The sequence below is a fragment of the Aquarana catesbeiana genome, linkage group LG01, assembly GCF_042186555.1.
Source record: "Aquarana catesbeiana isolate 2022-GZ linkage group LG01, ASM4218655v1, whole genome shotgun sequence".
Lineage (NCBI taxonomy): Eukaryota > Metazoa > Chordata > Amphibia > Anura > Ranidae > Aquarana > Aquarana catesbeiana.
In genome coordinates, this window is record NC_133324.1 from 47,315,212 (window position 1) to 47,341,428 (window position 26,217).

General features: G+C 42.9%; 1 protein-coding gene and 1 pseudogene across 1 annotated transcript in view; both read left to right on the top strand.

Moving 5' to 3' along the window:
- Positions 1 to 10,936: 10,936 nt before the first annotated feature.
- Positions 10,937 to 14,356, top strand: LOC141142900 (proteinase-activated receptor 1-like; annotated as a pseudogene).
- Positions 14,357 to 19,422: 5,066 nt separating this feature from the next.
- LOC141131170 (uncharacterized) overlaps positions 19,423 to 26,217 on the top strand; it is a 48,074-nt gene continuing 41,279 nt past the window's right edge. The window contains exon 1 of the mRNA XM_073618215.1: positions 19,423 to 19,776. Within this exon, the coding sequence (XP_073474316.1) occupies positions 19,725 to 19,776 (52 nt within the window). The 5' untranslated portion in view covers positions 19,423 to 19,724. The remainder of the gene's footprint in view (positions 19,777 to 26,217) is intronic.

Genomic DNA, 26,217 nt, shown 5'->3' on the forward strand with positions numbered 1-26,217 from the left:
TATGACCAGAGCACCTTCTTCCACATGTTTGCTGTGTCCCCCACATGGCTTCTCACAAACTGTAATCAGGACTTCTTATGGCTTTCTTTCAACAATGTCTTTCTTCTTGTCACTCTTCCATAAAGGCCACATTTGTGAAGAGCTCGACTAATAGTTGTCCTGTGGACAGATTCTCCCACCTGAGCTGTGGATCTCAATGCTCTCCTTGCCCAGCCTGTCAGTTTAGGTGGACGGTCATGTCTTGGTAGGTTTGCAGTTGTGCCAGTTGTTTCCATTTTCGGATGATGGATTGAACAGTGCTCCGTGAGATGTTCAAAGCTTGGGATATTTTTTTATAAACTAACCCTGCTTTAAACTTCTCCACAACGTTATCCCTGACCTGTCTGATGTGCTCCTTGGCCTTCATGATGCTGTTTGTTCATTAAGGTTCTCTAACAAACCTCTGAGGGCTTCACAGAACAGCTGTATTTATACTGAGATTAAATTACACACAGGTGGACTCTATTTACTAATTAGGTGACTTCCGAAGGCAATTGGTTCCACTAGATTTTAGTTAGAGGTATCAGAGTAAAGGGGACTGAATACAAACGCATGCCACACTTTTCAGATATTTCAGATATGTAAAAAAATGTTGAAAACCGTTTATAATTTTCCTTCCACTTCACAATCATGTGCCACTTTGTGTTGGTCTATCACATAAAATCCCAATAAAATACATTTAGGTTCTTGGTTGTAACATGACAAAATGTGGAAAATGTCAAGGGGTATGAATAATTTATTAAGGCACATGTTAAAACATTGCTGTGTTGAAAAACTTCAGGCACCTGTGCTGTCACTTCTGGGTGTTTAGAATATCATATATCCAGCTGTGCGCTTTGGTTCTTCCCACTGACTTCTACTACAGGACGCAGTGTTGATGCAGGGGATGGTTGGAGGGACCACAGCTGGGGACACACTATCCTAGTGCAGTGCCCCATGCTCTTGATGTTTCAACACACCTCTCCCAGACAGGTAAGTAAAAAGTTTCTTCTTTCACATTAATGCTTTACCTACTAGTTATTTTTTCACAGGTAGTAGGCTTGCTTTAAATAGTGCCAACTATTGGGGCTTGTGTTGGTTGCAGCTTGCTTCTTCTTTTATCCAGCTTGCATAAGGCATCTTGATCTTTTCTGAGATCATTCACAGGTTCATCAACTGGTGCATTTGACCTGCATTTGACCTCCTTCTAAACTGCATTTGATTTTCTAAGCTGCATCAACCTGCTTTAATCTGGTTTTGCAATCCTTTTGACTTGGAGAGTGTTAGTGTTGACCCCCCTGGTAGGTGATGTGGGCTCTTCCAAGGCACAAAGTTTAAAGGACAACTTGGTTTTCTTCAGAACATCCCATAAAGAGTAATGAGCCGGTGACCCTAGTGGCCCCCGGGCTACTTTACTGCAAGCTGACACCAGGTTGCGGCCCTTAGGATTCCTTCAACAAGGAGTAGCAGGAACAAGGTGGCTACACTGTGGAGACAGGATACAATATAGCGAAAGGTCAGAGTCCTGGCAGAGGTTGAGGCTGGGGGTAGGCGGGAAAGTAGTAGGTGTCCAGGTAGAGGCAGGTGGCAGGGAAGAGAGAAGTCGGGATCAAGGCAGGCAGCAGACAAGAGAGTAGTCTGTATTCAGGTAGAGGTTGAGGCAAGCAGCAGACAAAAGAGTAGTTGGGGTCCATGTAGAGGTCAAGGCAGGTGGCAGCCAAGAGAATAGTCACTGTCCAAGCAAAGGTCGAAGCAGGCAGCAGGCAGCAGGCAAAGAGAGAAGTCAGGATCCAGATAGAGGCCTAGGGAGGTGGCAAGCAAGATAGTAGCCAGTGTTCAGGTACAGGTTGAGGTTAGAGGCAGGCAAGGAAATTCTGTTTTTCTTTCAATTTTTCTTGCATGTGATGGGGTATTCTTTGCAAATGTAGCGCACTCCGTTAAGGGCCAAAGATGAACTGGGGTCCCCCACCCTGCACAGCCAGGCACACCGAATATTCACAGTCACTAGGAGTCAGAGAACAGTCCGCAAATTTTTTTTTTAGTTTTATTGAGGGTAATAAACTTGGATGAGGATATGGGTATTATGGGATGCCCACTTTAGTTTAAACTCCTTTGCTTGCTCCACTGGCACACTGATAGTTAATCTGACACAGCACTTAGTCAGATTCTTGAGCAAAAGCCTATTATAGGCAGGAACCCAAGGTCCCTTGGTTGTGTAACAAAAAGTCAATTTCCAGCATACATCCCAGTGGCTACTGATCCCAGCACCACTTGTTCAGACACTGCCAGCCCACCTGGCTGCAGCTGCCCCTTTCACTAGCCCCCCTGGCTAACTTCTTCACAGTTCTCCCAGACTTACACTCTCTCCACAGTCCTCCCAGACTGAACACTAATCAGCCCATCCGGCTGACTTCTCAGGAGATCTCCCAGACGTGCTGACCTGCTCCCACTGTCCTCTTCTTGCTCCCGTGACTCCAGGAAGGGGTTCCTTCATGTGTTGTGGGGGATCCTTCCAGCACCCGAGCCCCAGGGCCGAGTTCACCCCCCTCCAGACTAGGGGGCACCCTCAAGGGCCAACGACAGCCTTCTCAGTGACTCCTTCTCCATCTTCCACCCAACTGCCCCTGCTGGCATGACTCATACTTATTTATGAGGTGCCCACCCCCTTCCAGCACCTATTTGCTGGGGATTGGTCAAGGACCTCATAATAATGCCAAGCAGCTCCTCCTAGACTCCACCTACTACATCTGGAAGCCTCTCCAAGGTTCCAGAAACGGGCTGGCACCAGAGATGGTGCTTTATGAGTCATCCAGCTTCCCCGAGTCACTCAGCCCTGACCCAGATTCAACCCAGGCCTGGCTCTCAACCAAACCAATTTTCATATACTAACAAACCTATTTACATCTGGAAAGCTAGCTAGAGGGTGCTACACAAAGTGACATTTTACCACATTCACTAAACTCTGGGGAAAATTCCCTTGCAAAGTGCAACTTTCCTTGCAAAACGAAGAGCCTATTTGCCTTTAGAAAATCAACCCCTAGAAGTGCCACTTTGTAATTAGCAATGACAATGAAGTGTGCAATTTTCACTGAGCTTTCAGCATGGCCCCCCTTTAAGACTTATCCATCACGTGTGATAGGAGCAGTGGTCAAGATGACATCACACTATACAGAACTGTACAAAGAATGGTGCAGTGCAAGAGAGGCCATTAGAGCATAAATAATTCAAAATACATTCAATTAACATGCAACTGGAGAACACTGGTGTGGCTTATATTTTACCACTGGAAACAAAATATTTGAGAGAATCTATTACTTTATGAACTTAATGGACAGTGTGAAGTGCGATACTCCATAACAAACCATCAAATGAATCAATTCACTCATTTGTTAATTCATTCTTTAATTCACAGTGATATATAAAAACCTTAGATATTCAGAAATATTTTGTTTGCTTTATTTATTATTATTGTTTTTATTATTATTTATTGCGGTGCATTCTGACAGTACAAGATTGATGGTATTGATCTGATTGGTTGCTGTGAGTTTAAGCTTAGACATCAATTTATAAGGACCCAGTCACACAACCCATGTGCTCAGGAAGGAGGTCCCCCATATACACGTAGATCTTTAGTGATCAAAAGACGATTCAGCAGCAGGATTCCTCTATATAAAGTAGTCTCCAAACTGGCCAGGGGGCCAGATATGGCCCTTTGCTTGCCTTATTTTGGCCCTTCTGACACTATTCCTCCCACAAACACCAACAATAATTTCTGCATAATTCCTGCTAATGACATCAACAATGGTGCACAATTCCTCCCACTGATACCAGTAATAGGACACTATCCCTCTCACTGATACCACTGATAGGACACTATTCCTCCCACTAATACCAGTGATGTGACACTATTCCTCCTCAGTGGTGGCTGGTGGGTTTTTTTTGGGAGAGGCGGCAAACAATCCACCCATTTCCACCCGCCCCCCCAGTCAGTCGGGTCACAGGTGGCACCCCCCGCCCGGTTGGTCAGTCAGTAGATGGGGCCCGGCACTTACCCCATCTTCCCTCCTTCTCCTAGCGGCCAATCCAATCAAGGCTCTTTTCGGGCCAATCAGGTTACAGGTCCTGATTGGCCAGGAGGAGAATCAATGTTACAATAGCGAATGTTCATTCGCTATTGTCACACAACTGGGTCGGCTTCGGGCGCAGTGCTCTGTGCCAGAAGCAAACCCTTTTTTGCAGTCTATTAGATCCTGTGGCTCTAATCACTAGCTTCGAAAAAAAAAAACCCGTTGGAATCAATGCATCTGGCACCCTGCATGTAGATCAGGGGGCCAGATGCATGGATAGGGGGGGAGTGCCTGTGCGCCCCTAATGGATGGGCCGCCACTGTTCCTCCCACTAATACCAGTGATGGGACAGTATTTCTCTTAGTAACACCAATGATGGGAAACTATTACTCCCACTGAAAACAATGATGGGACACTATTCCTTCCACTGATACCAATGATGGGTTACTATTTCTTCCACTGACACCAACAACTGGGTGCTATTTCTCCCATCTGACACCAATGACAGGGTGCTATTTCTCCCATAGATTCCAATGATGGGGCACTAGTCTTCCCACTGACACCAACAATGGGACACTATTCCTCCGACTGACATCAACGACAGGGCGCTATTCTTCTTCTTATAACCAAAGATTCGTTGTTTACTCCCACTGATGCCAGGACAATTTCTTTTCCCACTGGTCACAGTCCGGACCCCCTAAAGTCTGAAGGACAGTAAACTGGCCCTTTGTTTAGAAAGTTTGGAGACCCCTGATCTACATAGATCTTTAGATATCACTAGAGGGATCACCATCAGGAAGAAGGAGGTCCTGATTCCTCTATATAGATCTTTATATCACTAGAGGGATCACCAGCAGGAGGAAGGAGGTCCTGATTCCTCTATATAGATCTTTATATCACTAGAGGGATCACCAGCAGGAGGAAGGGGGTCCTGATTCCTCTATATAGATCTTTATATCATTAGAGGGATCACAAGCAGGAGGAAGTAGGTCCTTGTGACGGGAGTCGCTTTGGGCGGGGGGCCCGTGGAACCCCAGAATCCCTTGGAGAGGTTGGAAAACACTTGTTTCAGCTCCCCATGCTCCTCCTATGTCTAAGTCACCCCGTGTCTATTAGGGACACAGGGCGTAAGAGAACCCCAGTCTGATCTGTACTAATCAGACTCACTGTACAACCACACTGGAATGTTGTATATATATATATATATATATATATATATATATATATATAGTATATTGTCTCATACATACTCTGGTGTACTCTCTGCTGGGTCGTTTGGGGTGTGGCCGTATTCCATTGTTCTATTGTTTGTGTCTGCCTTGTGAGCAAAGTATTATGGGATATATGTCTATGTGGATTAGCTGTGAGAGGGGAGGGGGGGGAATTCCTCCAGCAACCCCTCCCAAAGACAGTCTACTGATGAGAAGTCACCTGTGTCATGCTACTGGTGGAGGTAAAGTCTACCCCGCCTTGTTTCATTATGCAGAGGAGGGGGGCTTGTCCCCTGAGTGTAACTCTATGTACCTGTTGCTGTGTCCAGCAACATAAGACCCCACAGTAACAATAGATCCTCCACCGACAACAGTATACCCCTCAAAACAATAGATCTACCAAGTGACAATAGACCCCCCCCACCAGCAACAATAGATCCTGCAGTAGCCAACATCAATACACTCTCCAGCACACCCCATCATCCCTTGTCAGTACATACAGTACATTCAGTTCTGAAGGTGCCGGAACTGCGTTCCCCCGCGTTCCCACTGAAAAAAAAAAGGAGTTCAGAGTTGGTCAATAAACATAGTGAAAGGTCTCAAGGGTAAAACATTTCCAGGAGAAACTGTAGGAACTTAGTATGTCTGGGTTTGAGGAAAGAAGGGAAAGGGGAGACATGACTGAAACCTTAAAATAATTGAAGGGTAGGAATAAGGTTGAGGAGGGCAGTATTTTCAGCGTGAAGCTAAAGACCTCAAACTAGCAGGAGAAACGTTCAAACCTAACCCTAGAAATTATTATATACTGAAAGAGTAGTTGATGCTGGACCAGACTTCCAGCAGAGTCACAGTCGACAGTCACTGAACTGAATCAAGTTTTGGGATAAACATTTGTTCTTTCTCTGCCTTCACTCTTGTATGTTTCTGTACACAGAGGTTAGAAATCACGGGGCCTTGTACAGCCTACCCCCGAACAGAATAAAACAATATTTTCACTAAAAATACACTAAAATTAGTGGACACAAACATAACAGAGAACCTGTGTGAATTAGCCCTTAATTTTTCTTATTGTCTTTTACAATTTTTTAAAACAATTTTTTTTTATTCATTTTTTACAAATTTTTAAAATAAATTTTTACAATTTTGTAAAATTATTTTATTTTAGAATTTTTTACATTTTTTAAAATAGTTTTTAATTTTTTTTTTACAACGCTGTTGGGGGGGCTTTGATGAGATATCGGGGTCTAAGCAGACCACCCACATCTCACATTTGAGACAGAGAAAGGAATTGAAGACACAGATTCTTCAGTTCTTTCCTCTGTAGCCCTGGCATTAAAGATGAATGAACAGGAGACAGAGGCTCATTCATAAACTGAAGCATAGTAAACACAGTTTATTATGCTCAGTTATCAATGGACACAGGAGTGATCAGTACCAATCGCTCACTTTGTCCATTCAAAAAAGGAAGGGGCCGGTATTGACATACAGTGCCTTGAAAAAATATTCATGCCCCTTGACATTTTCCACTTTTTGTCATGTTACAGCCAAAAACGTAAATGTATTTTATTGGGATTTTATGTGATAGACCAACACAAAGTAGCACATAATTGTGAAGTGGAAGGAAAATGATAAATGGTTTTCAACATTTTTTACAAATAAATATCTGAAAAGTGTGGCGTGCATTTGTATTCAACCCACTTTACTCCGATACCCCTAACTAAAGTCTAGTGGAACCAATGATTCAGAAGTCACCTAATTAATAAATAGTCCACTTGTGTATAATTTAATCTCAGCATAAATACAGCTATTCTGTGAAGCCCTCAGAGGTTTGTTAGAGAACCTTAGTGAACAAACAGCATCACCAAGGCCAAGGAACACACCAGACAGGTCAGGGATACAGTTGTGGAGAAGTTTAACCACTTGACCACTGGGCACTTAAACCCCCTTCCTAACCAGACCAATTTTCAGCTTTCGGTGCTCTCACACTTTGAATGACAATTACTCAGTCATACAACACTGTACCCATATGAAATTTTTGTCCTTTTTTTCACACAAATAGAGCTTTCTTTTGGTGGTATTTAATCACCGTTGGGTTTTTTATTTTTTGCGCTATAAAAGAAAAAAGACTGAAAATTTGGTAAAAAAATGAATTTTTCTTTGTTTCTGTTATAAAATTTAGAAAATTAGTAATTTTTCTTCGTAAATTTTGGCCAAAATTTATACTGCTACATATCTTTGGTAAAAATAAGTACAACTTGGTGTATATTATTTGGTCTTTGTGAATGTTAGAGAGTCCAAAAGCTATGGTGCCAATATCTGAAAATTGATCACACCTGAAGTACTGACAGCCTATCTAATTTCTTGAGACCCTAAGCCTCGGTTCACACCAGAGGCGGCACGACTTGCAGGTCGCCTCACCGAGGCGAACTGCACACGACTGCCGGGGCGACTTGCAAAATGACTTCTGTATAGAAGTCTATGCAAGTCGCCCCAAGTCGCCCCCAAAGTCGTACAGGAACCTTTTTCTAAGTCAGAACGACTCGCGATGCTCCGATTAGAACGGTTCCATTGTACTGAACGTAACGCTACTTGTCAGGCGACCAAGGTCGCCTGACAAGTCGTCCCAGTGTGAACCGAGGCTAACATGCCAGAAAAGTACAAATACCCCCCAAATGACCCCTATTTGGAAAGAAGACATTCCAAGTTAAAAGATGCATGGTGAGCTTTTTTGAAATTGTCATCTTTTCCCACAATTCTTTGCAAAATCAAGATTTTTTTTTTCTTTTTTTTTTTTCACAAAATTGTCATATTAGAAGGTTATTTCTCACACACAGCATATGCATACAACAAATTACACCCCAAAACACATTCTGCTATTACTCCCAAGTACGGCGATATCACATGTGTGAGATTTTTACACAGCGTGGCCACATACAGAGGCCCAACATGCACGGAGCACCTCCAGGCGTTCTGGAGCACCCAGGCCAATTCTTATATTTCTCTCCTACATGTAAAAATAATCATTTATTTGCTAGAAAATTACGTAGAACCCCAAAACATTATATATATATATTTTTTTTAGCAAAGACCCTAGAGAATACAATGGCGGTTGTTGCAACTTTTTATCTTGCATGGTATTTGCGCAGCAATTTTTTTCGCTTTAAAAAAAAACAAAACAGTAAAGTTAGCCCAATGTTTTTGCATAATGTGAAAGATGAAGTTACGCCGAGTAAATAGATACCTAACATGTCACCCTTCAAAATTGCACACTCTCGTGGAATTGTGCCAAACGTCGCCACTTAAAAATCTCCACAGGTGATGCTTTAAAATTTTTTACTGGTTACATGTTTTGAGTTACAGAGGAGGTCTAGGACCAAAATTATTGCTTTCGCTCCAACGTTCGCAGTGATACCTCACATGCGTGGTTTGAACACCGTTTTCATATGTGGGCGGGACTTACGTATATGTTCGCTTCTGCATGCGTGCACACGGACATGGGCGCTTTAAAAAATTTTTTTTTTTTTTTTTTATTGTTCATTTTACTTTATTTATTTTAGTTTGACACTTTCCCCCCCCCCCCAAAAAAAATTTTTGATCACTTTTATTTCTATTACAAGGAATGTAAACATCCTTGTAATAGGAATATGGCATGACAGGTCCTCTTTACAGTGAGATATGGGGTCAATAAGACCCCACATCTCACCTCTAGACTGGGAAGCCTGAAATAAAAAAAAAAAAACAATCCTGGCTTCGATCGTAGCGGCGAGTTGGTAGAAGCACCGGAGGGTGGCGGGAAGGGGGGGGGGGTCCCCTCTCGCCTCCCATAAGAACAATCAAGCAGTGGAACAGCCGCTATGATCATTCTTATGGTGTAGGAAATCGCCGGCTGAAAAAGCTGATATTTGAATGATACCTGTAGCTGCAGGCATCATTCAGATATCCCCGCACAAAGTCAAGGACGTCATATGACGGTGGGCGGGAACTGGTTAAAAATTGCGGAGTATTGCGGGGTATTGCAGAGTATTGCAGAGTAGTGCAGGGTATATTGCAGGGTATATTGCAGAGTAGTGCCGGGTATATTGCAGAGTAGTGCCGGGTATAATGCAGAGTATTGCGGGGTATAATGCAGAGTATTGCGGGGTATAATGCAGAGTATTGCGGGGTATAATGCAGAGTATTGCGGGGTATAATACAGAGTATTGCGGGGTATAATGCAGAGTATTGCGGGGTATAATGCAGAGTATTGCGGGGTATAATACAGAGTATTGCGGGGTATAATGCAGAGTATTGCAGGGTATAATGCAGAGTATTGCAGGGTATATTGCAGGGATGGCTGAGCATGGAGGGATGGATGGATGTGACTGCAATTGTCACTGAGCACCGCTGTGGGCACTACACATGCAGCCCACAGCGGTGCTGCCATCCGATCCCTCCCCCTCTCCCCTCACACTGTACCAATCGGTACACAGAGGGGAGGGAGGAACCGGCGTCATGACATGATGCCGGTCTGTTGACATGTGATCGCTCCGTCATTTGACGGAGCGATCACATGGTAAACGGCCGCGATCAGCGGCCGTTTTCGTGATCTGTGATGCGGTCACGGAAGTTCTCGGGTGCGCTCCCCAGGGGGCGCGCGAGAGCAGTATTCTGGGAGGACGTCCCCCGGACGTCCACCCAGAACTAGCCGACATACACACGGTGGCACAAAGTTGTCGGAAAATCCGATCGTTCTGAACGTGTGGCGTAAAACACGTACGTCGGGACTATAAACGAGGCAGTAGCCAATAGCTTTCAGCTCTTAATTTATTCTGAGCATGCGTGGCACTTTGTGCGTCGGATTTGTGTACACACGATCAGAATTTAACCGATCGGATTTTGTTGTCGGAAAATTTTATAGCCTGCTCTCAAACTCTGTGTGTCGGAAATTCCGACGGAAAAAGTCAGATGGAGCCCACACACGATCGGAATTTCCGACAACACAATCCAATCGCACTTTTTCCGTTGGAAAATCCGACCATGTGTACAGGGCACTAGAGTCTGCAAAAGGTTAGGTTCACCTTCCAGCAGGACAACGACCCTAAACATACAGCCAGAGCTACAATGGAATGGTTTAGATCAAAGCATATTCATGTGTTAGAATGGCCCAGTCACAGTCCAGACCTAAATCCAATTGAGAATCTGTGGCAAGTCTTGAAAATTGCTGTTCACAGACATTCTCCATCCAATCTGACGGAGCTTGAGATATTTTGCAAAGAAGAATGGGCAAAAATATCCCTCTAGATGTGCAAAGCTGGTAGAGACATCCCCAAAAAGACTTGCAGCTGTAATTGCAGTGAAAGGAGGTTCTACTAAGTATTGACTCAGGGGGGCTGAATACAAATGTACCCCACACTTTTCACATATTTATTTATAAAAAATTTGGAAAACAATTTATCATTTTCCTTCCACTTCACAATTCACATAAAATCCCAATAAAATACATTTATGTTTTTGGTTGTAACATGACAAAATGTGGAAAATGTCAAGGGGTATGAATACTTTTTCAAGGCACTGTATTACTGGCCTCTTCCTCCGCTCTTCATCCTGACACGTACCCTGTACCCGCAGCAGCCAGCGGGAGAGGGTAGCTCTGGGAGCGCCATGGGAAGGAGGGGGGGGGCGTTACAGCTACAGGGGAGCACACGGGGAAATCAGAAGCAGGCAGAACAGGGAGGGGGATCAGTGCAAGGAAAGCACTTACAAGATCAATTCCCTATGTCTGTGTCTCTCCCTGTAGCAGCTGAAAGCCAATGAGAGGGAGAGAAACTGGCTTTCAGCTGCTGTAAAGAGCAGCACAGGGCATCCTTCTGTAATAGCCCATACGCCCGGCCACACCGATTCCCCCTGCTGTTTGGGCCCCCCTGTGTGTCTGGGCCCCCTACAGGAGGACTGGTGGTCCCCCCCCTATCAGCGACCCTGTCTGTAAATCCACGCAATGTGTCGGCATGCCCGCTTATTGTTGTCCAGAGGAAGAGCATGTAACAGGATGGCAGTGCAGAAGTATAAATGGGTGACGAATAGAGTGTTGTCACCCCACTACAGAAAGTGCCTTTATTGCAGGATCACCTGCTATTAACTCTCTCTCATTCTAAAATTTAAAAAAAAAATGCTTTGAATGGAATTCCACTTTTTTTATGCTATCATGTACATGTTGAAAAAGCATTAAGCATTAAAGCTTGTTTTAAGTGTGGTTCTCTGTTAAAAGTCATATCGTGGTGGGGGAAAGCGGTCATAAGCGGTACATTAGAATTGATTCTCCCATTCCTTGGAGATTTTAGAATGAAGATCACCCCGCCTCCCCGTCCTCAGATAGGAGGATATTCACAGGTATAGTGAAAAGTGGCCTCATTCTACTTTAGATCTTTGTAGGCTTTGCTGGTGTCTTTAGGGTTCCATCTAGATGGGGATCAATATCCTGTTACCTTTCCTTTTTCTTAGTTTCATCAGTATATGGAGTGTGGATGGCAACAATGGAACGTCAGGTAAACAATCCTAATCTGACATATTTAAAGGGGTTCTGACATGCCGGTGTTCTATGGAATAGTGCCCTCCGTCGAAAAGTGCCCGAGCATGCGCAGTACGGAAGGCCACTCCCGCTCATTTCCCGATCAGCTGGCCTCACATCGTAGGAGGCATTTTTCGACGGGAGATGCAATTTGACGGGCAGAATTGAAAGCTATGCAAACAGCGGAGGGAGACCGTACTTGTCAAATTGTGCCTCGCTGTTGCAGGGTGGATTGTGGCCGTGTTGCAGGGTGGGTTTTGTCTGTTTTGCAAGCCGCCCTTAGACACAGGCAAAACCCGCTGTTCAACACACCAAACCCGCCCTGCAACAGAAACAAAAACCGACCTTGAGCACACTGTAAACCCGCCCTGCAACAGCGAGGAACAATCTGACAAGTATGGTCTCCCTCAGCTGTTTGCATAGCTTTTAATTCTGCCCATCAAATGCTATCCCTCGTAGACGGAGGGCACTATTCGATAGAACACCGGCAACTACTACACTTGTTTTATTGAGGGGATTTGTGCTAGGATGGTAAATTGGGAGGGGGGTGGATATGGGGAATTTGTGCTAGAAAGGGTAGTTGGGGGGAGGGAATTGTACTAGGAAGGGTGATTGGGGTGAAGGGCTTGTACTTGGAAGGGGGATTGGGGGGGGGATTTGTGCTAGGAGAGGGGGGATTGGAGGGGAATTTGTGCTGGAGGGGTAATTTTGGGAGGAGAGGATTTGTGCTGTGGGGGGGGGGGATTTGCACTAGAAGGGGGTGTTGTTTTTGGAGGGGCTTAGGGGGAATTTCAGTTAGGAAGGGTAATTGGGGGGGGGGGTTGTGCTAGGAAGGGGGATTTGGGGGGAAAGAGGATTTGTGCTAGGAGGGAGGATTGGGGGTGATTTGTGCTGGGAGAAGAATTTGTTCTAGGAGGGAAAATTTAGGGGGAGGAGGATTTGTGCTAGAAGGGTTTATTTTTTTTTTTTGAGGGGGGTATTTGTGCTAGGAGGGGAAATTGGGGGAAGATTTAAGCTAGGAGGGAGAATTTGGGGAGGGGGGATTTGTGTTAGGAGGGAGGATTTGGGTAGAGGGGATCTGTGCTAGAAGGGAGGATTTGGGGAGGGGGATTTGTGCTAGGAAAGGTAATGGGAAAGGGGTTGTGCTAGGAAGGTTCACTTGGCTGGGAGAGGTGTTGTCCTAAGAGGGGGGATTGAGGGGGAGGATTTATTCTGAGAGGGGGAATTGTGCTAGGAGTGGAAATTTGGGGAGAATTTGTGCTAGGAGGGGTTATTTTTTTTTGGGGGGGGGGGTTTGAGCTGGGAGGATCGGGGGCCAGAAGATGAGCTGGGAGTGGGGATTGGGGGGACAAAGATTTGTACTTTGAGGTAGAATATGTAGTGGGAGGAAGGGGAATATTTGCATTTTTGTTTGGGGAGAACTTTGGCTTGCAGAGGAAATTTATTCTTAGGGGGTGAGTGTGCGGATTAGTGCTGAATTTTTTTTGGATGGGCACAGTTTGTCATCTTCACCCTGGACAGTAGATGACCTTGTCCCAGCAATGGTTACAACTATTCTCTCTACTTTGATCCAAAATAGAAGGCTGTGGCAGCTGCTGCATTTACTAGCTTTCTTTACAGTAAAAGTAAAAATTGCAGAGGAAATCATCTTCACAATTTCACTATAGTATACAGCAGGTAAAGGTGCCATATTCAGCTGATTAAATCAACATCTGTCTTTTGACTTTCAGATTTGGAAACTGGTGCTAAATCCAACGGGACCCCCTTGGTTCTTTCCATTGAAGTGTTAGGTTATCTCCAAAGTCATTGGTTGACCAGATTTATACCTTCAGTCTATATTGTTGTGTTCCTCCTATCTCTGCCTTTCAACTTAATGGCAATCTTCATATTCCTATTCAGAATTAGGATGAGGACACCTTCGGTGGTGTTCATGCTGAACCTGGCTGCTGCCGATGTCCTTTATGTCAGCATGCTTCCTTTCAGTATTTTTTACCGATTCTCAGGAAACAACTGGGTCATCGGAGAAGGGATGTGCCGCTTTGTCACTGCGGCACAGTACTGCAACATGTACTGCTCCATCCTGCTAATGACCAGTATCAGCGTGGACCAGTTTCTGCTGGTGGTCTATCCAGTACGGTCCCTTTCTTGGCGTACGATAAGCCGAGCCTGGCCAACCTGCCTCTTCATCTGGATGGTGTCCATAGCTGGCGCCGCACCACTTCTCATAAGCAATCTAACCATTCACCTTGACCAGCTGAACATCACAACCTGTTACGACATACTGAAGATTAAAGACACTCAACGTTATTACTTTCAGTATTTCACCACTTTCATTCCAATTTTCTTTTTGTTGCCTTTTGTTATTACAACTTTCTATTATGCTGCGACCATCCGAAGACTCAGCTTGCCCAAAATTGAAAGCACTTTTAAAAAGTCTCGATCTGTGCTCCTCTGTGACAGTGCTTTGTGAATTTATCGTCTGTTTCGGCCCGACCAACATCATCTTTTTGATTTGATTTGATTTGATGGTCTTATGGTGCAGCGATAAGACCATACAAACAGAACAAAATATTACAGCGCACACATACAAAAATTACATTTAACTCCTGCAAGGCTATTTAAAACACCTGAACATATTTTAAAAAAATATGAGGATTTGGTCACACCATATGGCTATATGATGCTTAAGCCCACTTACTGCGTAAAAGTACCCCATCCCGCACACACCTCGCGTACCTCTGGGCCAAGCCCGAGCAGGGACCTCCGCAGTGCATCAAGACCGGGACATCAGTTTCCCAGCATATAGGATATTTTCCAGGAACGGGTGAAAGAGAGCAAGGGCGCAAGCACCCCATCAACATAAACATTACCCAAACATAACATGAAGGGAGAGAATGTGATATCTACAAGAACACGTATGAAACTTTGCATCCTGAGAATGTATCCCTGATGGTTCGGCCCCAGAGTAACGAGATCCATGCAGATCAGCACACGACCCCTGTCAGTAGCTTGTCAAGTCCTGTCGCGACCTGCAGACACATCATAAGCAATGCACCCCCCCACCCCCCCCACCCAGCAAAACCCAAAAAGAAAAACAAAAATAACAAATGGGAGACATATTGGGCCAGGCAGTATTGGTAAAGATGATAAAGAGCTCGTACAAACAAGTCTCCTAGGCATAGTCAGGTTCTTGTACGTCGACTGAAATGTTCCTGGGTGGGTCGCCAAGATAGGGGGGAGGTGGAGGATGCTGTAAACATGGAATGCTGTAGGTCTTACCAGTACCTGTAGATTGGAGAGCGCTTAGTCCTCGGAGGATGTCGGATGTGATCTGACGGCTTCTCGGTTTGGCGGGCGAGATCGTGAGCGTCTAACCCTTTGTTGCCGGGGGACAGCTGGACCTTGTGTGTCCTGAGAGAGCAAATAATCAAACCAGTTAGGTACGTCGATCGCGGGTCTGGCAATGAAATGAAACAGGGCAGAGAGTTGATCCGGCGTTCCAAAATCAAACCCTACTGGCAGGAGGTGGCACGCACGATCGAACATCTGACGGGTGCCACTCTGGAGGGGGATCCTGGGGCGTGTCTGCTGCACCTCTCTAGACGACCAATCAAGAAATATAAAGCCTCCCTTACTATACAGCTACTGAATGCTGCCAAGGCTTGCATTCCCTTATCTTGGAGATCGGAGACCCCACCAACGAAAACCCAGTGGTATGCCAAGGTCAATGAGTTGCGCGATATGGAAGATCTTACCGCCACTTTGTACGGCAGGGAGGAGGCCTTTCGGAAGACGTGGCGCCCCTGGCAGCACTTTATCTACTCCGAGGTATACCTCCGTGAGGTGGCATAGACTGAATGATCCCGGGGGGCCTCACCGCCGTTCTTGGTCTCCACCTTTCTCTCTTCTTTCCTCTCTTTCCTCTTCTACCCTTGTTTCTCTCTTATACGCCCTTCTTCTGTCTCTTACCACTCCTTTCCCCACACCTCCCCTCTCTTTTTCTTTTTGTTTTATCCCCCCTTTATAATTTTCCAGCTATGGGAAGGTTTAGTCAGATATGTTGTATATCATGGTTTGCATCGCACTTTGGTAGTATCCCACGGCTGGACTCTGCTGGCTTTCTAGGGAGTATTCATCCCTGGTCAGTGGAGAGTATTTTATTCACTGTTTGGTCATGATAGTTATATGATCTAAATGATTAAAAAGGGTTACTCTCAGGAAACCTCCCCGGTTGGGCACTCAGACAATTTTGCATGACTCTTTTTTTTTTTATGTCCCATTCATGTTCCACAGATTGTGTAATCAAGGGAAATGTTACTATACACTGTTGTATTGGCAAATGACTTTGTCAACGACTTATCTCTATTCTTGTTTTTATTATATACATATAAGCTGTATGATGTTTTTTTGTTGTGTCTACTGAATTGTAACACTTATTTTTGGAAAATAAAGGAATTACAAAAAAAAACATTACCATCCCATATCCCACCCAACAACAATAGAACAACAACAACAAAAACCCTTTATAACTGCGCTCACCAAACTATATTTCAATCGATACTCAGACCCCTTCAACACATTACTACCCTAAATATATTCATATTTAGTTATTTCCTTCCAGGATTCTATCTCGAAATTAACCTAACTTTCAAGTATTGTTTACTCCCACTGGGCTCAGTCCGGCCCCCCTAAAGTGTGAAGGACCGTGAACTGGCCCTTTCTTTATAAAGTTTTCAGACCCCTGGTCTATAGTGTTAAGCCTCGTACACACGATCGGATTTTCGGCAGGGAATTGTGTGATGACAGACTGTTTGCCTAAAATCCGACCGTTAGTACACTCCATCAGACAATTGTTGGCCAACTTTCTGCCAACAAATGTTGGATGGCAGGCTAGTAAATTTTCGGCGGACAACGGTCTATTGTCAGATTTTCCTATCGTGTGTACACAAGTCCGTCACACAAAAGTCCAAAGTACAAGCACACATGCTCGGAACCAATGCTCACCAAACACGACATTATCAGAAGCTGCCCAAGGGGTGGTGCTCAAGAGCTGAAATTCAACGTAGTACGTCACTACTTTCTTCTTTGTTGGACAATTGTGTACCGTTTGTATGCAAGACAAGTTCACGGCACACGCCCTTCGGACAAAATTCTGATGCTTTGTCTGCGGAAATTCCGATCGCGTGTACGAGGCTTTAGTGATTTATCTCTCATGGTCGAATGTTTTCTGAGCAATTTTTCTGTTAGGGAATGCTACATCTGCCTGGCAAAAGGCAACACAGAAACTATTACCCACACATTACAAGCATTACAGGCATTATTTATAACGCCTGCATGAATGTTGAGACATTTGCAATATTGTATAACACTTTCCTGTTATGAGCAAAGTTGCCTTGCAGACCTAGAATCTACTAGTGCCCTTTTATGTAAATTTCATATCTTTCCAAAACAAATAATGGGGTTTCCTTTTGGAAACATTGTAAAGTTTTCAAACAATCATAATGACTTATTGTTCTCTGCAGACAACCTCAAAGACCCTGTAGAGAATGAAATTCCTGGCAGTGTCCATACCCCCTTGCCAGTAAGTGTTCTAAAAATATGAACACAATATGAATAGATAGATAGATAGATAGATAGATATAGATAGATAGATAGATAGATAGATAGATAGATAGATAGATAGATAGATAGATAGATAGATAGATAGATAGATAGATAGATAGACAAGAAAGGATAGATAGATAGATAGATAGATAGATAGATAGATAGATAGATAGATAGATAGATAGATAGATAGATAGATAGATAGATAGATAGAGATAGATAGATAGATAGATAGATAGATAGATAGATAGATAGATAGATAGATAGATAGATAGATAGATAGATAGATAGGTTTATAGCCTGTTGCGCTTTTTATACCATGCTGTTCTTTTTATACTTTGTGATCACTCCATGTACGCATTGTGATTGATGGTCTGTACCTTTTTTGTTTTTTTTTTTGCTTTTTTATCGATTAAATAAATCTTTTTTTACCTTGGATTCATCTGCACTATGTGGAGGCCCTTTTCTTTTTTTCATGATTTATGCTGCTGATTGGATGTCGTTGTGATGTCGGTGTGAGGACTACAAACTCTTATCAGCCTACTCCAGTTTGAGGATACCTGCCAGAAGATGTCCCCAGGGTGAGGTATCCATCATCCATTCTGTCCGATGTGGACGCAGGTACACACCATTGTACCACAAAGGTTCCGTTTGGAGAGTCCGTTGGAGACGACTGTTTGACGACCGTACGGCGTGTGTGTCCACACTTTAGGGTAAGAGTATCCATTCCCTCTGTTGTTCCATATACACACACCTGTGGTTACTGCATGTAGAAGTCTGCTTCCTCGTATTTGCCAACACCAGAAGAAACATCTTTCAAAATATTTTTTCTGAATAGACTATACACCACACAAAGGAGCTCTTATGTCGCGTACACACGGTCGGACTTTTCGGCTACAAAAGTCCGACGGACGCCGATGGACGAAATTCGGCGGACAATCCGATCGCGTGTGGGCTTCCCCCGGACTTTCAGCGGACTTTTCCAGTCGCAAATCTGACGGACTTTAGATTTGGAACTTGCTTCAAATCTTTACGTCGTAACTCCGCCGGACCCAGAAATCCGCTCATCTGTATGCTAGTCCGACGGACAAAAACCCACGCTAGGGCAGCTATTGGCTACTGGCTATGAACTTCCTTATTTTAGTCCGGTGTACGCCATCACGTACGAATCCGTCGGACTTTGGTGTGATTGTGTGTAGGCAAGTCCGGTCGTTAGAAAGTCCGTTTAAAGTCCGCCAAAAGTCCGTCGAAAGTCTGTCGGACGGGCTGTCGGACTTTTGTAGCCAAAAAGTCAGACCGTGTGTACGCCCCATTAGATGTACTCTTTGTTTACCATAGATTTATTATCATTTTTATTTTTAGTTTGTATATCACTTGTACATGTGATTTTCTCGTGCGTTTATGTTACACACATATGAGTCTTCTTGTCAGTATCTATGCACATATTACTCTCAGTGTTAAGTTGTATACGGCTATTTTCACCATTTTTGACTCACTAGTTGAACGTCCACTCCCATAGGCGATCCCAGGGGGCCGAGGTTCCAAAATCGCTGCATTTTATATTTCTTTTTATTCACTTAAGCAGCTTATCACGTTGTTGGTGCTAGCTGCTGATTTCACTTTGACTCACTTGTAGCGCAACTTTTCACATATTTTTTGTAGATAGATAGATAGAGGGTTGCTACCATGTTAACTGCCTGAACTCATTGAAGCATACATCCATTGTTCACTTCCAGAGAAGTCATTACCATGGGATCTGATTATGCTGTGTATGCTGATCTCTCCTACTATTTCCTGGACACCCATAATGTACATGCATTAAATGATTTTACTATGATAATTTTTTTGTATCTATAAAAAAAAAAGGGAAGAGGGAAGGAATGTACTAGGGGAAAAAGGGCCCATTGGAGGATGTTGTTTTCAGGATAAGTAAAGTGCAATGGGCCTGATCTCAGATGTATTGTGCTGTGAAGTGAGGAGGGGAAGGAGGAGGAGGAGAAGAGGGGACACAAGGCCTGATTAACATTCTCCCCTCACAGGCAGACTGCAGCCGGCTCACAAAGGAGAAACTCCTAACTTTCTTCTCTTTGGCTTTTCCGCACTTTGTTGGCGATTTTTTTACTTGCCATTCGTGCACGCCCCCCCCCCCCCACCACCACCACTACCTCCGAGAAGGAATGGACCCCCCATCTCCACACTGATCACTCCGAGCCTGATACAGAACCTGCTACTCATTTTCAGAAAAAGGGAATACTGTAGCAAAAAAAAAAAAAATTAAAAATGATGTACAGTTTGGGCCCAGCTGCTCTGGCCCTCTGTGTCCTCCTGCAAGGTAAGTGCCCTTTTTCTGTAATCAACAATGTAATTTGTTCATGTAAATATGCTGGTAAAACCTCTTTGCAAAATGTATCCAGATATTTCAGTGTGACATGTGTGTGAGTTCTAGTTTGTTACTACACTAGACAGCAAAAAACAAACAAAGAAGAAAACAGAAAACAGTTAATTGAAAAAAAAAAATCAATTCTGATTGGTTGATCGGTTGTTTTGTATGACTGTATTTTAAAGTTTGCTGTTCACTCTTTTTAATTAGCTGAATAATTAGCTTACTGAATGAGCTGAGCAGCAAATAATAGTAAAGAACAAGCAACCAACCAATCAGAATTCATCTTTCACAGATTTAACTCCAGCTAAGTGATTTTTTTTTTTAACTTTTGATAAGTGTTGAAGAAATAAGGATAAGAAAAAATAAGAAAATAATATTAATAGGAGAAATAATCTTCATCTTCATCATCATAATAATAATAATATTGTTACAAAAAAAAAAAAAAGATTCATGTACAATAATAATAATGGTACATGTACAAGTATGACAATAAAGTACATTAATGATAATAATAATAAAAGAAACATATACAATAATAACAAAAAAAAGATAAACGTACAACAATAATAATGGTACATGTACAAGTATGATAATAAAGATATAAGTACAAGAATAATAAAAGATACACGTACAATAATAATAACAAAAAAAAAGATACATGTACAATAATAATAACTGCACATGTTTAAGTACGATAATAAAGATAGAAGTACAATAATAATACAAATAATAAAAGATACATGTACAATAATAATAATTGTACATGTTTAAGTATGATAATAAAGATAGAAGAAAAATAATAATAAAAGATACATGTACAATAATAATGACAAAAAAAGATAAATGTACAACAATAAAAATGGTACATGTACAAGTATGATAATAAAGATACAAGTACATTGATAATAATAAAATATACATGTACAATAATAATAACAACAAAAATATATAAATATACAATAATAATAATGGTACATGTACAAGTATGACAGTAAAGTACATTAATGATAATAATAGAAAAGATACATATACAATAATAATAATAACCAAAAAAAAAAGATAAATGTACAACAATAATAATGGTACATGTACAAATATGATTAAAAAAATACATGTGCGATAATAATAATAATAATTAAAGATACATGTACAATACATGTATAACAATAAAGTTACATGAACTATCATAATAATAAAAATACAGGTACAATAAAAATAATAACACAATAACGACAGCAATAATAAATAATAATAATAATAATACAGATGCAAGAATAATATTAATAGTAATAAGATACAGTGTACCACAATAATAATAATGATACAGATACTATACTTGTACATTGTACAGTATTAATAATAAAAATCATAATATGCATATACAATAATAATACTAATAAAATAGATACAGTACATGTACAAAAATGATAATAAAGATACATGAATAATAATAATAATAATAATAATAATAATAATAATAATAATAATAAGGATATATGTACATGAATATACAATAAAATTTAACAACGTGGTAAAGTAACTCATCTGAGCATGTGGCAACCTAGCTGGATGATACCCTTGCTATACATACCGGTAACTATCTGGGTAGTGAATTTCCTACTTCCACCATCCAGGGTCTTTCTCTATCATGGGGGTGACCCCCCCCCCACACACACACACACACAAACTGCCCCTGTGTATGTGTCTCTCACGCCTTCATGTCTTTTTGCTTATTTCTATTCTTCTCCTCTTATTAGCATAATTCTCTTATTGCGGTATGCGGTCAGCAGAATGGCACATCCCTTATGGATGACATGCATGGAGAAGGATGAAAACCTCACCCCTGGAGCTTTAACGCTTGCTTTACATTTTCTTTTCTTTTTTTTTTTTTTTTTTTTTTTTTTTATGGGTGATTTTATGTATTACATCATGTTTGGATGGAGGTCTGTATGCTACTGCATTTTATTACCTCGATAAATATTAAGGGGTCTATTTATAAAAAAAATTCTGGTTGAATGTCAGAGGTATTCATGCAAGCTGGCCAAAATGTCCCTGTATTTTTTCTAATGGATTCATTCCCATATGGTCAGCTCTATCCAGTGGCTGAAATGCAGTACACGGTATTTCTTATTGGGGGGATTTCAGAAACCTATACTGTATTTTGGCCACTAGATGGTGCTAACTATATACCAATTATTCTATTAAGAGAAAATATGGGGGAGATTTCCCCATTTCTCATCCTTAGTTACATAAGCTATATTGTTGATCTCCTGGGATTTTTTTGCAGCCAATTCCTGTCTACATGCCCTCCCGTGATAGATGCATGGCTTTTCTCAGAGCAGGTTTCCTGATGATAACAGTAGACAATGCCTTAGTAATGAGTGTTTAAATGCCAGTCTCTATTGGATGCCCATGTGACAGGATGACAGCACCGGAGCACAGTTATGTTATGGGACAATGCCCTGTCACCCTATACTAGGAAGTGCCTTGACAAGGAACTCATACGGGGATAGTCAGGGATTATTTTAACAAAAGATGTTGATTTAAAAAGGCAGAAGATTCTACATTCAATAAAAAGAATTTGCAAAAAAATAAATAAAAAATTAATGCAAAAGATTTTTGAAATGACATTAACATGTTAAAGCTTCTACAAGCTTTTAATGATTATGTTTACATATTAGACATGTGCACAGCCAAAAAATTTGTTCATTTTCGTTTCATTCGTTTATTTTTTTTTTCGTTTTTCGGGTCATTCGTTATGATCGCGATTCGTAAATTCGTTCATTCGTAAATTCGTAAATGCATTCGTTCGTACATTCGTACATTCGTAGATTCGTACATTTTTACATTTGTTCATTTGTAAATTTGTACATTCGTAAATTCGTAAAATCGTACATTTGTAAATTAGGAAATTTGGAAATTTGTAAATTCGAAGTTTGAAAATCCAAAAACCCGAAAATTCAAAAATCTGAAATAGTAACTAACTATTAAATTATAGGTATTGTAATTTCCTTTCAAATTTGACTGTCAGTGAACGTAACAAATACGAATTTATCCGAATTATCCAAAACGAATGCTGCATCTAAACAAGTGGAACGGAACAAATTAATAATAAATAATAATAATAAAACGTTGTTATTATTATTATTGTTATTTATTATTATTAATTCATTACATTCCATTCCGTTTTTTCTGATCATTCATAACTTCGGATAAATTTGTATGTGTTACGTTCACTAACAGCCAAATTTTAAAGGAAATTACAATACCTATAATTTAAAAGTTACTAGTAATTACTAATAGTTAATTTATTATTAGTTAACTATTATTTCAGATTTCCAAATTTTCGAATTTACAAATTTACGAATTCACTAATTTACTAATGTACGAATGTACGAATGCCCGAATTTATGAATGTCCAATTTTATCGAATTTACGAATATTCGGAAAAAATTAGTTAAACAAGTTTTCGTTAATTCGGATATTCCCGAATTAACAAATTTGTCGAAATTCGTTAAAATACGAATTCGGAACGAAACAAATTGCACATGCCTATTACATATACTTTAAAGCAGTATTAAACCCAAAACCAAAAAAATATATTATATTGCAGCTTACCAATCATTAGATGTGGGGGCTGCATTTGTTTTCTTTGCCTTTTTTTCCCCCTGTTGTCACCTGGTGTTCTGGCCAGTAACACATCTCCTACCATAACTACAATGAGGCTGAACCCCCATCTCTATGCTGGATAACCTCCCCATAAACCTGCTATTGTTCTGGTACAAAAACTAAATCCACCTGCCAGAATCTCCATGTAACTGTTAAAAGGGTCAGTCCCCCCAAAAATAATATTTCCTGACAGACTCCATGGCAGCATACGTATGGGTTAATCCCGCCTCCTCCCAAGGACGAGGATGGTTGAAGTCTTAAATGGACTAAAGTGTCCACGATCAATGCCTGGTTGTTCGGCAAGCTGTGCCCTGGAAGACGTGTGGAGTCTCCAGCAATCCTGATTCTGGACAGCCGCACTCCGAATATGCCTTTTATTCAAAAACCACAAACAAAAATACATGCCACAGCAGAACAAAAGAGCTAACGCGTTTCACACTACATGTGGTGCGTAATCATGATGAACTTGATTAAGCACTACATATAGTGCGAAACGCGTTAGCTCTTTTGTTCTGCTGTGGCATGTATCTTTGTGGTTTTTGAATAAAAGGCATATTCGGAGTGCGGCTGTCCAGAACCACTTTTTATCTATTTGCTATATGCATTGCCTGCACCTGTGTCTTCTTAACTGGTGAAGAGATTTACTTTTGGTCGATCCTCCTTGAGCGGTGATACCTCCCTTCTCTTTCCTGATTTCTGGACTTTGCAATCCCCACATATTAGCGGGGTGGAGAATGGCGATGGATGCAGTGCCATGTGGAGTCTCCAGCAATCCCCAGATATTAGCGGGGTGGAGAAGGGCGATGGATTTGGTGCCATGTGGAGTCTCCAGCAATCCCCACATATTAGCAGGGTGGAGAAGGACGATGGATGCGGTGCCATGTGGAGTCTCCAGCAATCCCCAGATATTAGTGGGGTGGAGAAGGGCAATGGATGCGGTGCCATGTGGAGTCTCCAGCAATCCCTACATATTAGTGGGGTGGAGAATGGCGATGGATGCGGTGCCATGTGGAGTCTCCAGCAATCCCCACATATTAGCGGGGTGGAGAAAGGTGATGGATGTGGCGTCATGTGGAGTCTCCAGCAATCCCTACATATTAGCGGGGTGGAGAAGGACGATGGATGCGGTGCCATGTGGAGTCTCCAGCAATCCCCAGATATTAGCGGGGTGGAGAAGGGCGATGGATGCGGTGCCATGTGGAGTCTCCAGCAATCCCTACATATTAGCGGGGTGGAGAAGGGCGATGGATGCGGTGCCATGTGGAGTCTCCAGCAATCCCCAGATATTAGTGGGGTGGAGAAGGGCGATGGATGTGGTGCCATGTAGAGTCTCCAGCAATCCCCAGATATTAGCGGGGTGGAGAAGGGCGATGGATGCGGTGCCATGTGGAGTCTCCAGCAATCCCTACATATTAGCGGGGTGGAGAAGGGCGATGGATGCGGTGCCATGTGGAGTCTCCAGCAATCCCCAGATATTAGCGGGGTGGAGAAGGGCGATGGATGTGGTGTCATGTGGAGTCTCCAGCAATCCCTACATATTAGTGGGGTGGAGAAGGGCGATGGATGTGGTGCCATGTGGAGTCTCCAGCAATCCCCAGATATTAGCGGGGTGGAGAAGGGCGATGGATGCAGTGCCATGTGGAGTCTCCAGCAATCCCTACATATTAGCGGGGTGGAGAAGGGCGATGGATGCGGTGCCATGTGGAGTCTCCAGCAATCCCTACATATTAGCGGGGTGGAGAAGGGCGATGGATGCGGTGCCATGTGGAGTCTCCAGCAATCCCCAGATATTAGTGGGGTGGAGAAGGGCAATGGATGCGGTGCCATGTAGAGTCTCCAGCAATCCCCAGATATTAGCGGGGTGGAGAAGGGCGATGGATGCGGTGCCATGTGGAGTCTCCAGCAATCCCTACATATTAGCGGGGTGGAGAAGGGCGATGGATGCGGTGCCATGTGGAGTCTCCAGCAATCCCCAGATATTAGCGGGGTGGAGAAGGGCGATGGATGTGGTGTCATGTGGAGTCTCCAGCAATCCCTACATATTAGCGGGGTGGAGAAGGGCGATGGATGCCGTGCCATGTGGAGTCTCCAGCAATCCCCAGATATTAGCGGGGTGGAGAAGGGCGATGGATGTGGTGTCATGTGGAGTCTCCAGCAATCCCTACATATTAGCGGGGTGGAGAAGGGCGATGGATGCGGTGCCATGTGGAGTCTCCAGCAGTCCCCACATATTAGCGGGGTGGAGAAGGGCGATGGATGCGGTGCCATGTGGAGTCTCCAGCAATCCCCAGATATTAGCGGGGTGGAGAAGGGCGATGGATGTGGTGCCATGTAGAGTCTCCAGCAATCCCCAGATATTAGCGGGGTGGAGAAGGGCGATGGATGCGGTGCCATGTGGAGTCTCCAGCAATCCCTACATATTAGCGGGGTGGAGAAGGGCGATGGATGCGGTGCCATGTGGAGTCTCCAGCAATCCCCAGATATTAGCGGGGTGGAGAAGGGCGATGGATGTGGTGTCATGTGGAGTCTCCAGCAATCCCTACATATTAGCGGGGTGGAGAAGGGCGATGGATGCGGTGCCATGTGGAGTCTCCAGCAATCCCCAGATATTAGCGGGGTGGAGAAGGACGATGGATGTGGTGTCATGTGGAGTCTCCAGCAATCCCTACATATAAGCGGGGTGGAGAAGGGCGATGGATGCGGTCCCATGTGGAGTCTCCA